This window comes from Tamandua tetradactyla, chromosome 16 (assembly GCF_023851605.1).
Source record: "Tamandua tetradactyla isolate mTamTet1 chromosome 16, mTamTet1.pri, whole genome shotgun sequence".
In the NCBI taxonomy this organism is placed as follows: Eukaryota; Metazoa; Chordata; class Mammalia; order Pilosa; family Myrmecophagidae; genus Tamandua; species Tamandua tetradactyla.
The window spans coordinates 63,976,481-63,991,064 of record NC_135342.1 but is presented as its reverse complement, the minus strand read 5'-3'; the positions used below and the strand labels follow the sequence as shown (position 1 = coordinate 63,991,064).

The 14,584-nt window shown below is 39.6% G+C and overlaps 1 protein-coding gene across 7 annotated transcripts in view; it reads right to left on the bottom strand.

Moving 5' to 3' along the window:
* WWP2 (WW domain containing E3 ubiquitin protein ligase 2) overlaps positions 1-14,584 on the bottom strand; it is a 150,361-nt gene that overhangs the window by 35,095 nt on the left and 100,682 nt on the right. For all 7 annotated transcript variants that reach the window (XM_077132883.1, XM_077132877.1, XM_077132879.1 and 4 more), the window contains one exon: positions 6,121-6,331. In XM_077132883.1, coding sequence (XP_076988998.1) covers positions 6,121-6,331 — 211 coding nt within the window. The remainder of the gene's footprint in view (positions 1-6,120; positions 6,332-14,584) is intronic.

Below are 14,584 nucleotides of genomic sequence, written 5' to 3'. Positions count from 1 at the left end.
CTTATTGATGGTCAGGAAAATATATATAAAGTGCATTAAAAAACACCAATGATTAAATCTGGACACTTTTCTTTGTTGTCATCCTTCTTCTTCTTATACCTATTTTTTTCCCTAATTCTCATCAGTGGGCATTTATAAGATCAAAAAAGAAGGATTTTAATTTCTAAGGACTATTGATACTGTGCAATTATTTATCCACTCACTCAACAAGAACTTCTCACTCCATCTCCCTAGGAACCAAGTACTGGGTTAGGTGCTGGAGGTACAAAGCTGGACACAATAAGCCCTGCTTTTGAGGAGTTCTCAAGAAGTATAGTAAATGTGATGATATTGTGAACCACTGACTGTACACCATACATGGAATGTTTGTATGTTAAGAATGTTCATGTCTGTATGTTGTTTTGGTTTGATAAAGCAAAATAAATTAAATTAAAAAAAAAAAAAGCCTCCACACAGGCAGGGTCCAAGTTTGCTTGTCTTTTGTTTTTGTTTGTTTCACTGAAGCAATGCCTAAGGTAATGCCTGGCACACAGTGGGGACCAAATAAATGTTTGCTGACTAAAAAAAAAGAAATAGAGTAAAAAATGAAAATGAATAATCATGTATGAATACCTAAGTACAGGGTGTGGCAGGAATGTCTCCTGGCCCACCCTCTGACAACAGTGGAATCCCTGGAAATAGGTTTACCTTTTGAGATGAGGAGAAGGGGGAAATAGAACTATTCAGTATTACCGATGCATTGCAATAATCTTTGCAGAGTAAAGAACTAAATCTTATTCAGCAAAAAATCAAGTTGGGGCTGGGGTTGGGGAGGCAGATTCTCCCAGTATAATCCTTTAATCCAGTGCTGCTCAAAGCATGGTCCGTGACCCAAACGACCAGAAAAGTACAGAAATGTCTAAGTATTTAGAAACGTTTTTAACAATGACGTTACCACCACAGCCAAATATGTGGTCAGCAGATTCATCTCACTGAAACAGCATAGAACAAAAGCACAGATTTGCAGCAGATCGAATGTAAACAAATAAATTAAAACAAATAATCAGTAATCAATATTGCTGAATTATACCCATGAAAGAGGTTAAAAATGAAAGAGGTGTTGTATATATGTTGCCAGTATATATATTTTAATATGGTTAAAATGAGCAGGGGAAGCTGGTTTTTCACACGCAGTTTGAGAAGCACTGTTTTAAAATCATTGGGTAAGAATCTTTGGCTAGTGCCGAAATTGAGTTTGGAATGAAAGTAAATGGCAGTAGCTGGTTTATAATTTAGCAGAAAGGTTCCAAGTTCCATCACCTATTAAAGTGTCTCTGCAAACAAAACATCAAAGAACTCCTACAGGGATGTCATCCTGGAGGGGGTCTCAAGGGCCATCTAGAGAGAGTACCTCTACATCTCCGTAACTGGGCAGGGGGGGTAGGGGGAGACGGCAAATGCGAAAGCTCTAGAAAACACCCCTCCGCAAGCAATTCTGCTGTGAGGCAGGAAATGGACGTGGCCATCAATGGCTGAGGGAGACAGAGGAGGGTGTGAACGGCAGTGCTGAGGTAAGCTGGCAGTCCCACAGAACACCCTCCCTTCTGTAAGAAACCGCAGCTGCGCGCCTGTTGCCAGGGTAAAATAATGTGCCTCTGTGTGAGGGACTGAGGGAGCTACAGAGGCTGGGGCGCTCTTGGAGTTTATCTAAGCCATGTATACATAGTCTGTTAATGAGGACTTAGTCCCCAAAATGGGCTCAGGGATGATGAAAACCAGATGTGGGAACAGCTGACCAAAGTGTCCTCACTGCCCGCTGCCTGGACCACTCACTATCTTACCCCCGAGGCCTTCCGGGAACCCTACCTTTGATGGACATTTGCAACCTGAAAACTCCCTGTCCTTCTGGTTGGCTTTTTTTATGCTGACTGAATTAAAAGCTATGGAAAGCAGGAGGGTTGAGAGAAAGGGAAAGAAGGGTGTGTAATATTTGCACATACGCAATCTGGCTTTTGGGAGCCTTCAACCCTTAAAACATGCTTTATGGGGCGAGTCCCATTGCCTGGAAATTTCAGAAAGGCAATGTGGAAAACAAACCCTTGGAATCCCCAGTAAAGGAGACTGAAGGAATTGAGAAGATAAAGTTGGAAAGACGCAGAGCTGCATCTAGCTTGGCTCAGACGCACCTTCTCAAAGAGGAGAAGTCTTTCCCTGCTTTCTACAGCATTTCCCTGTGCACAAGGAACCCAAGTGAACAAGAAGGAGCCTCCAGGGCCTTTGAGAGCTGAGGATTTGAACCCAAAGACAGTGAGTCCACTGACTGACGATGTTAGGCTCAACTTATTTGCCCTTGGGAAGAAAATACAATATTTCTCTCATAGTTGCTCTTTTTGAGGCATTAAAGAAGCAGAAAACATTCATCTAAGTGGAGGGGAAGAAAAAAAAAATATATATATATGGCACCTAAATATATTCATTCATTCATTCCAAATATTACCTGAGGACCTACTTTGTGCCAGGTTCTCTAGCATTTTGAAGTTTACAACCCAGCAGGGCAGGCAGACATGAAACAAGTGAGAGGAGAGTTACAATAGAAGGACACAGGACAGTTTAACTTTGTCTACCAGGGATCAAGGGAGGATTGATTCCCAGAAGAATTACTGATTAAGCTGAGACTGGACAACGTTCAGGAATTAATGGACAAATGGCAATGGTTTCAGAAGAATGACTAGCACAGGGGAGGGTCCTAAATCCAGAGAGAGTGTGGTGTATTTTTCGAAGCAACATAAGTTATTATGCCTAGTGCTTAGAGAGAGAAGGAGAGTAGATTCCCTGGGAGGAATAGGTAGGGTCACATTATGTAGGGCTTTTAAGGACTTGTTAAGGATTTGGGAATTTGGGACGTTACCCTTAAAGGCAATAGGAAGCCACTGCAGCATTTTAAGTGGTGGAATGGAATGCTCAGATTTTAATCCCGAAAGGTTAACACAGATTGGAAAAGGGCAAGAACAGTTACAGAGAATGGTAATTTGATCTGGAATGTGGCGAAGATATATAGGAAAGAGATCAGATTTTAGAGGGTTTTTTTAGGAGATAGACTCATTCTTTCACTTAGCAACAGTTCCCTGGGGTCCCACTGGATGCCAGGCACCCTGCAAGGCAAACAAGAAGGGCATGATCCCTGCCCACACGGCACCTAGAGTATCATGAGGACGACAGCAACTCAGTGAATCACTGTTTGAATTACACCTGTGATAAATGCTGAAAAGATAAAAATGAAGAGCTGGGATAACCTGATCTGGAAGGCCAGAGACAGAGCTTGATGACTGGATGGATGTCAGGAAACAGGAAAGATGGTTGGCATGGCAGTTGTCCGGGTGGGCAGTGGCACCATTTTCAGGGTGAGATGGGTGGGATGATGAATTCCATTTTAGATAGGTTGGGTTTAAAACATTGGATTGAGAAATCCACATGGAGCTGTCCAGGCAGTGGGCAGTAGGTCAGGAAAGGAATGAGCTCAAGACACAGAGATAGGAGTTGGCATCAGATCCCAGTAGAAACCAGGAAAGGGGCAAATTTACCCTGAAGGAAAATTCAGAGGGACCAGAGCAGGCATTCCAAAAGCAGTCTGAGCACAAGGGCTGCTTACTGTTCAGCACTGCTTTTGAATGCCCAGCCCTGGGCCTGACATGTCGTAAATGCTAGTAAATATTTTGTTTAATGAAAGAAGCATATTGCTTAGATACTAATAGATGTCCAATTAAATAGAAGCTATATTTATATATCCTCACAGAAGCCACAGGTATTCTGTAAATTCAACAAGGAGAAAATGCACTTCCTTTATGATGGCACACTCCCTCTGCCACAAGAGAAAATGACTCTCTTGGCATTTGGGTCAGGATAACAGATTTCACTCTCTCATTGGTCCTTTGATTCCTGAAGTTAAGACACCAAGAATAAAATAGTAAGAGCTCTCGTCTGGATCTCTTGAAACTGTCAATAAGCTGGGGTGGGTACACGAGGCCTATGAATTGGAAGAATATCTATTCAAAACACACACCTTCCGGGTCGCCATCACAGGACAGCAAATTGAAAGAAAGCCCTGCGTCCTCACTACCACACACCCAGCAGTGCTCACAGCAATCTCCAGGCGGGTGGCTGACTACCTCCAGGCCCCGAGATGGCCCGCGAAGTACCAGACTGTCCAAGTCCTCTTAGGGATGGGCCCCTGGAAGCCCGCCTGGGCCAGAAAACTGGAGCTCCATCACCCTTCTCTGGACAGTCATTCTTGTTAAAGTGGGATGAAGTCTCGCAGATCTGCACACAGGCCTCCTCACGTCCTAAATGCTCCAGGGAAAAGATGCTGTTCAAACTACCTCTGAAAAGAGTTTCGGCCTCTGGCAGGATGAGGGAGGGGGAATCGGCTTCCCTGGGTTACTCGATCCGCCAGACTTAGAATAAAGAGATTTTTCAGAGCTTGGAGTTTTCCAGCTGCCTGGAAACAGGAAGCGCCCAATCCTGGAGAACAGTAACTCTCACACACGCCCTACATAAAGACATGTTGAGCCATTAGCCCTAATTGCCTGTGACTGACACAGGAGCGAGGCCGGCCTTCCAGGCATTTGTTCAGCAGAAAGAAAACAGCTCACAGGGGACATGGGCAGCCATTTTCTCTCAATTCTGCCAAAATGATTCTGCTCTGTTCCCCCAAATTATAGCATACAAATTTGAAGTTAAAAACCAAACTAAGGTCTTTCGAGTATTCCTTACCACATACAAAAGAGCAAAGAAATCCCTGTAGGGGATAGCTGGACACAAGCAATCAGTTATGCATTTTTCACAAAATCGAAAACTTCACAGAAAAGCTATTCAGAGTTGCCTCTCAATATCCCCAATTCTCCCCAGGTTTTGCGGTGTTAAGAGTTATTTGCAATACTTTTCATTTGCTCAATATACTTTAAGAGGTCTGAGTTAGGCAACATGCCAAGTGTTAGAGATCCAAGATGTATGCTGTAAAAATCATATAATCATATATTCCTTCAGATTTAGGATTTTTGTGCATATTAAAAATTGAGTTTTCTAAAGTGGCTTAAGAACAATACAGCACATTATATACCAGGCAAGAGACCATCCATCCCTCCCTTTACAAGGGCTCCAAACAGCCTCCCCACATTACCAAGAAAACACGGACCCAGGGGTGACTGCAGCAACATGGACACTGATTTCCTCGGTCCTGAAGCGACAACCAGGATGGACAACAGGACACAATGGAACTGACTATGATCGGTAGTTGTTGAGATGAAACTTCGTTGCCCAATTTAGAAGTGATCCAACCCCTCCTTTGTGTTCTTTAACCAACCACTTCAAAAATTCCATTTACCATCCCGTGAGCGCTTCGTATTTGCCATCCTATCTGAGTCTCTTCATTTCCTGGGAAGATGTGTATGATTGATTACTCTTTCCATTTTACAGATGAGGACATAGGGTCAGAGTCTCCAAGCCACTCAGCCAAGTCTCAGAGGGCGGGGCAGGGATTCAAACTCGATCTATTTGTTCCCCAAATCCATGCTCTTAATCTCCAGTCACTATATGGCCAAACTGGAACTTCCTTCGGTTCACAGGGGCCAATCCTCTTATCACTCAATGTCTTTACCGTTGGATTTAATTCTGAACTAATGAATAGCAAAAAAAACTAGTAGCCCTTGTTAACATTAGCCCCAGCTAAGGGGAGACAGACAAGATACAGGAACATCCAGGGCCTAAAAGGCAAATCCTCCATAGGCAGATAAGGAAAAACTCAACAGAGGAAAGCTGTTTTTCTGGGTAGAATCTAGGCCAACACCCTCAAACAATTAAGGATGGCAAAATGAGCTCCTTGTTCCACAAAAGCCACACTCTTTGATCAAACTGCTCGTTTCAAGCTATGGAATAAGGTAGCATTGATTCTGCTCCGGATGATTTAGATTCCTTTTGAGATTTATGTAGAGCAGGCAATCCTTCCACACCTCTTTCACTCCTATGCATGGCAGCCTCCCTTCTCCCCAGAGACAAGCTGCCACTTGGCAATAAATAACTATGTTGTTTCTGCCCTGGTGAAGGAGCCTCAGTGTTTGGGGGAGTCGGGGGAGAAGATCCACTCACCCAGCAGGCAGAGCATCAGGAGCCTGGGCAGCTGCTGGGAGCTGCTGAGCGCCTGAGGGACCGGGTTCCTCTCCCTCAGCTGGTGTGGCCAGAGCAGGGAGAGAGGCTGTGCTGGGATTTGGGGTCACACTGGTCACTGCAGTGGGTGGGGACGTCACACCAACAACAGAGGGTTCTTCAGGGTCAGTGGCTGCAGCAGGCTCATCATTCACTGAAATGCAGAAATCATATTTTAAAGATTGACTAAGGATTCTGTTCACATTTACTAGGTTGCTCATGGAATGTGCCAACACAGCACCGATAATGTTACTATATGCGTTTCAGGCGACAGAAAAAAGTTTTACAAAAGAGACATAACTTTGGAAATTAAAGTAAGTTCGGTACTGCCTGCCCAAAGGAGATCAAGGGATAAGTCTGAAATAAATATATAAATGCTATCTCTTTTATTTAACTTTATTGGTTTTTTTTAACATGCTATGGTTTTACATTTATTTCAATAAATGTAAAACCATACACTCCAATAAATGTAAAACCATACAGGAAGAGGAGGATAACAGAGCAGTGTGTTGGTGCTAGATGAAGCAAGGCCAAGAACAAGTATGTAGGGTCAAACAAAAGGCAAAGAGACAGAGATGAAATCAGTTATTCCCAGTCTCCTTATTTCTCCATTCCTTTGATGACCACTTATGTTCATGAGGACTCCAAGTTATTGCAATAGTCTCTAAATCAAAAAAGTGTCAAGAATTATAATTCTTTGAAAACGAATAAGCCACACTCGGAGAATTTTTTACATAGGTGACTGCATAAGTATACATTTGTACTAGAATTTTCTAGGAAAAGACCTTGGTTGTCATTCAGCCTCATCTTTCTAATTCAGAAATCATTTTGTGGTTCCCCTGATAAATGGCTATCTAGCTTTTGTGGGAACATTCCCTATGACAGGGAGCTCACTAGAGAGCCATTCCATTGTTAAACAGACATAACTGTCAAGAGTTTTTTCTTACATTGTACCGAATCCCACTAGCTGGCTTTAGTCCCCCAGCCCTACCCCAAAGCAATACAAAGTAAGTGTCCGGCTACCCTGTTTCTCACTGACTTTCTCCTTTCCTGTAAAAAGGCATCCTATTTCTTCCACATTTCCTGAATGGCCCTGTTTCTAGGACTATTTGGCTGTTCTCTGCTGGAGGACAAACTTCTTCTACCTTTCCTTTATATGAACATAACTCAGACACCAGCATAGTCAGATTACTGACGTCAATGACATTAGTTGACACCTGTAGAATACCCAGCATGTGCCAAGCCAGGGGCTAAACACTTCACATCAATGATCTCATTTAAGCTTCACAAGCAACCCCATGGGTTAGGTGCAGTTAGTATCTTCCATTTTACAGGTAAGGAAACTGAGGCTCAGGGAGGTTAACTAGCTTGCAAGGTCACAAAGCAGCTAATTCACACCTGGCTGCCTGTCTCCAGAGCCTGGACCACTCACGAGGCTCCACTTCTCCTGTTTTGCACATTCTCTAAAGCGCCTCATGATTAATGACGTGTCACTGGTGGATAATACGAGACATGTTTAGCTAAAAATGAAGTATTTTTGCACAGTATGAGGCTGAGCTTGATCTTATCAAATGGTAGGAGACTGAGGCCAGCGACTGCCTACAATTTACTCATTTGCTTTCTCCCCAAGGTGTCAAGCACATGGACTAGATCATTTGTTTAATAAATGGTTTAAATACTGTGCAACTGAGTGCCCCAACATAAATGCAAGATTTTATACTTAAAGTTATATTCTATCTCACTCAAGTCAGTAAGACAATAACAGATGTCGATTCTTCTTCTGCAGATCTATAAATTTAACTCAATCCCAATTTTTAAAAATACCATCATGGATGTTAACACAATGTCATAAATGTAATTAGTACCACTGAAAGTACACTTAAAAATGGTTAAAATGGCAATCTTTGTGTTATATATGTAAATACATATACATTTTTTAATGAGAGCTAGAAAAATTCATACTAAAATTTGTAAGGAAAAAATAAATGGACAAGAATAGCCAAGAAAATTCTAATGTAGAGTGTATGTTTGCAGGGTGAAGGGCAAGGGGGGATTGGGGGAGATGGGGAAGCTAGTTCTCTAAAGCATTAAAACATACTATAAAGCTATAAAAATTAAAACAATGTGGTATGAATAGGCAAACCAATTAAATTAACAAGAAAGTTCAGAAATAGAATTAAACACACATAGGAATTCAGAATATGCCAAAGGAGACATTTTAAATGACTGCAGGGAAGATAAGTCAATAAACAGTGCTAGGATAATTGGGTAGTATGATGGAATAAAAAATTAAGTTGTATTTCTACCTCACTCTTAACATCAAAATAAATTCCAGATGGATCATAGATGCGGGCATAAAAAATGAAACTGCAGAGGAACCAACAAAAACATGGAGAATATTTTTATAATCTCAAAGCAGAGAAGACCTTCTGAAGTATCACCCAAAAACCTACCAGTCATAAAAGATTGATGAATTCCACTACATTAAAATGAAAAATTTCTAGATGGCAAAACACATCATAAAACAGAGTTGAAAGAAAAACAAATACCAAGAAAAATTATTACCAACTCATTTTAGAGACCAAAGTCTAATTTCTTTGATATGAAAAGAAATTAGTGAGACTAAAAATATAAACAGGCGTTTCAGGGTAAAGGAAATACAAATTATTCTCAAGCATATGAAAAGATGCTCAATTTCAATTATAACACACAAAATGCAATTTAAGGCTATAATGAAATGCTATTTTTTAGCTTATCAAATTGGCAAGGATAAAAATATTTAATCACACACTGGAAAAAAATGTAAGAAACACAGGCCCTACATGTATGGTGGGAGTAGAAATGGCTAGAACCTCTATGGACAGCAGTTTGGCAATAACAAAAATTTAATGCAATAATGAGGGAGGGGGAAAAGGAGGGAAAGAGAGGTGGGTAGACCAGTAAATGAAAGAAAAATGCCCATGAGTCAATAATAGTTGAAACTGGGTAATGGGTTCATTATAATTACTTTTGTATATATTCAGTTTTTGTGGCATAGATGGAATTGCATATTTCCAACAGGAGGCATATCATGTCTGGTGGTCTCTCTTGCTATGTTAATCGTCATCATTGATTATTATTACCTAAATCCATTGGGGGTTGCAAAACAGTAATATTCTAATTCTGTCATGCCTTCTTCATTTATAAGCTGGAATATTTTTATAAAAGGAAACTTTCTGTCATCAACTATTTGCTGACCTTGAGGCTCAATTTGTAAAAGAAAGGCAGGAAAAGAAATGGTTGATTCTTTCCTTTTATTTACCCGTTTTCAGAATAATAAGTTGACTTCCTTGTATCCTCCAAAAATGGACAATAAAATTGTGTTTTGTTTTATTTAAAACCCATTATGATTGCGGAGCCTGCTCATGCCAAAACAAACAAACAAACAAACAAAAAAACATTATAAGCTCTTGGATTTAGACTGAGTTAAAATATTTCCATCCATTGTAGTTATTATTCTCATTGATATTAGAATTGTCTTATCTTTGGCTAGGGTTGGTTGAGAGTAGGCACAGGGTAGAGAGCTCTTCTCGCTGGCTTCAAGTTCTATGGAAAGATGTTTAAGATAACAATTAAGTGGGAAAGTACAGAACAGCATATGTTATTATTATGCTACTATTTGTGTGTGTGTGTGCATGTGTGTGTTTTCAAACAATATATATGCATATATTTGCATTTTCAAAGAATATCTTTGGAAGAATCCCAAGAAACTGGAAAGTAGCTGCCTCTGCAGGAGGGGAATAGAGACTGGAGGACTGGAACAGGAAAAAGACTTTCTCTATCTATTAAGAAATAGCCATCACATTGTTGACTAGGTATGCCAATGGAGAAGACCTTCCAATCAACACTACGTTAAGTTAGAAGTATTCCCTCCAGGCTCATATCTGTCCCTAGGACTATCTCAGAGCCTTTGAGTCAACAGAGTAGCTCATCTGTTTAAGAATTTAGTGTTGCACCTTGAGTTCAGTTTGGAAATAGAGGAACATGAAAGCTGGATATCACAGTGTGTGCCTGTTCTAGTTTGCTAGCTGCTAGAATGCAATATACCAGAAACGGAATGGCTTTTAAAAAGGGGAATTTAATGAGTTGCTAGTTTACAGATCTAAGGCCGAGAAAATGTCCCAATTAAAACAAGTCTATAGAAATGTCCAATCAAAGGCATCCAGGGAAAGATACCTTGGTTCAAGAAGGCCAATGAAGTTCAGAGTCTCTCTCTCAAGTGAGACGGCACATGGCAAACACAGTCAGGGCTTCTCTCTCAGCTGGAAGGGCACATGGTGAATACACTGTCATTTGCTAGCTTTGTCTCCTGGTTTCCTGTTTCATGAAGCTCCACGGGAGGCATTTTCCTTCTTCATCTCCAAAGGTTGCTGGCTGGTGGACTCTCTGCTTCATGGTACTGCAGCATTCTCTGCTCTCTCCGAATCTCTCATTCTCCTCTTTTATAGGACTTCAGAAACTAATCAAGACCCACTCAAATGGGTGGAGACATGTCATCCCCTAATCCAGTTTAACAACCATTCTTAACTAAATCACATCAACCAGGGAGATGATCTCATTACAGTTTCAAATATACAGTATTGAACAGGGATTATTCTACCTTTATGAAATGCGATTTATATTAAAACATGGCTTTTCTTAGGGGGCATACTTCCTTTCAAACCAGCACAGTGCCCATGCTACTGCTCTCAGGGACTGCATGTCTGTGTAGATCTTAGAACATGAGAGCTTGAATGAACCTCAGAGGTAAATCTACCCTATCACGGCTTATAATAAGAAACTAAAGCTCAAATTAAAATACTGCCCCAAGGTCACCCTGGTAAATCAGTGACAGAGCTCCAAATGCAAGTCATCATGTGGCTTCAGGAGGAGAGAAAAATGTGATCATCAAAGAAGGAAATTGCAATTTCATCATACCTTATAGAGTTGCTATATTTTACCTTTTAGATCTATTAAATATAGCTTATGTTCTCAAATAATCTTCATCATTTGATGTATCTAACTTATCTCCCCTTATTTCCTTATTTTTCACTACTTCCACTCTCTATCACCTATGCTCTAGCCTCCCTCTCCTTGCTCACATCAGCTCTCCTCCCTGGGTATCTTTCCCCATCACTTAAACCCAGAGGGATTATCTCCCTTGGCCAAACCCACAGCACCTGTGGTCTCTAATATTCAAACACATTTCCTCATGCCATCTGCTGTTCTCAGCACTGAGCTGAACTGCCTTTTCAACCTCTTTCTCTGAAACAGATTCTAGGGCAGGGGTCTTAGCTTATGATTCTTTAAGGTCATCTTTCTTGCTTAGCAAAATGGCTATTGTACAAAATACATATTTGTACAATAAATACCCATTAAGTAAAACTTAATAATCTGGCTAAAGAAAGATATTTAAAATAAGTAGCTAACATTTATATAACACCTCACATTTGTGTAATACATTTGCAAAACATGTTCTCTTTTTTTAAAAAGAATATTTTATTTTGAAATAATTTTAGAATTATAGAAAAGTAGCAAAGACGGTACCAAGATGGTATGCCCTTCACGCAGTTTTCCATAATGTTATCATCTTACATAACATGGGCACATAAAAAATTAACTTGAATATATTAGTATTAACTAAACTTCAGGCTATATTTAGATTTCACCAGCTTTTCCACTAATGTCCTTTTTCTGTTCCAGGATCCAATCCAGGACCCCATATTGCTGTTAGCAGATTCACTTTCAGTTACTCATTTATACTCTCCATAGATTTATTTGGTAGATGTTATTATTCTCATTTTACTGAAGATAAAAGTGAGGCTCACGGGGCAGGCAACAGTGGCTCTGTGGCAGAGTTCTTACCTGGGGAGACCTGGGTTCAGTGCCCAGTGCCTGCCCATGTTAAAAAAAAAAAGAAGAAGAAAAAAAGTGAGGTTCATGGAGGTACCAATCAGAGTGGGTCCACATAGTTAACAAGTGGCAGACCAGCACTCAAATCTAGAAGACCATGGGGTAAAAACAACTGGGAAAGGAAAAAGGAAAAAAGGGAAATGAGCTTCCTGTATAGGAAGTAAGAGCTATATACCACGATGTGAGAGTAAATGAGGTAAGGCAGTAAAACGGCAGTGGAATACTCTCTGGCTTCTGCAACTGTGGGTATTTCACAAAGTTCCCTCTGTAATACTGGTCAAACATTCTGACCTTACGAATCAGATACTCATTTAGGACTAAGACATACTCTAGTTAGAATTAGCCAAGAAAAGATTAGGGATTGGAAATACACGGTATGTACACAGTGCCCCTGTGTGTGCCAGGTCTTTAGGCGTGTGCAGTGTAGCAAGGGTTGCTGGCATACACGCGGTTTTTTTCAGCCCCTCACCTGAACACATAGAAATCAATCAACAACGGGAGCTTTTTAAACTGAAGGTCAGCTCTTGATATATGAACCACAGTAAAGTAAATCAATAAAAGAAGTTGTAAGCAGCTATACTTCCAAGAACAACCAAAACGAGGAAAATGCTTCATAATTGAGCCTGAGTGTCTTACATAAAGAAAAGCAATTAAATTAGTTGAGAAATACCATACTGCCAAATAGAAAGGTTAAATTCTTCCCTGGCCAATACATATAGATCAACACAATTCCCATTTACATTTGACCCACTTCTAAGAATTCAAAATCTAAATTTGTTTAGAAAAAATTATGAGCTACAAAGAATGTCATAAAGAAAAATCAGTAAGCAGAACTAACCCTTCTAAACACTAAAAACACACGATGATCTGCAGATTCAAAAATAAATAAATAAATAGGAAAAAAACCCACACATGATAGCATGTCAATAATCAAAGCTTCCAAATCTCCAAAGGACAAATAATCATATACTATAAAAAAAGTCACATAAAACAAAATAAACATTTGAGCAACTAGTAATTGAAGAATGCAATGAGGGTTTAAAATAATGAGGTGGCACTTAATACCTGTCAGAAAAAATGACAGACCAATATTTACAAGGCTGCAGGGTAAAACGAACCTCATATAACACTTCACAAAAATTTTACAATGCTTTTGGACATATGATTGCTTCAATCCTTCTCGAAGACAATTTGGTAATTCACATTAGATCTCATTCTAAAAAGCTGATGCCCTTTGCCTCAAGAATTTCCTTCCAAGAAAAAACAAAGCCATAAGCAATGATGTTTATGGTAAGATTCTCTTACAATAGGAAAAAGCACAAGAACTGAGAAAAGGGTAAATGAATTAGGATATACCGACTGTGAAATGGAATAGGGTCACTAAGAAAGATAAACAAATAGAAGACCACACAGAAACAGAGAAGTATATATGAAAAAAGACAAAATGAAAAAATAACATTAGATACTCAAGGACACACATACACACACAAAGCACACACAGCCTAACTATAACTGTATGAAATGCTTTGAAAAAAAAAGAGCTACATGGAACATTCTTCAGGATAGATCATATGTTGAGGCACAAAACAGATCTTTACCAATTTAAAAACACTGAAATTATTCAAAGCACTTTCTCGGATTACAATGGGATGAAGCTGGATCTAAATAATCACCAAAGAACAAGAACATTCACAAATATATGGAGATTAAATAACACTGTTAAACAACAGTGGGTCAAAGAAGAAATTGCTAGAGAAATCAGTAGCTATCTGGAGATGAATGAAAAGGAGAATACAACTTACCAGAACTTGTGGGATGCAGCAAAGGTTGTGCTGAGAGGTAAATTTATTGACCTAAATGCATATATTAAAAAACAAGAAAGCAAAAATCAAGGACTTAACAGCACACCTCGAGGAACTTGAGAAAGAACAGCAAACTAACCCCAAAGCAAAAAGAAGAAGAGAAATAACAAAGATTAAAGCCGAGATAAATGAATGAGAAAACAAAAGAACAATACAAAGAATCAATAAAACCAAAAGTTGGTTCTTTGAGAAAATCAATAAAATTGATGGGCCATTAGCAAGACTGACACAGAAAAAAGAGAGAGGATGCAAATTAAACAAATCAGAAATGAGTAGAGGTGAGTTACCACAGACCCTGAAGAAATAAAAGAAATTATAAGAGGATACTATGAACAACTATGCACCAACACACTAGACAACTTAGAGGAAATGGACAAATTCCTGGAGACACACAAACAAGCTACACTGACTCAAGAAATAGAAAATCTCAACAAACCAATCACAAATAAAAATCAAAAATCTACTTACAAAGAAAAGCCCACAGCCAGATGGCTTCACAGAGAAATTTTAATAAACATTCTTTAAAGAACCAACACCAGTTCTGCTCACACTTTTCAAAAAAATTGGGAAAAAGGAACTCTAACTAACTCATTTTATGAAGCTAATATCATTTT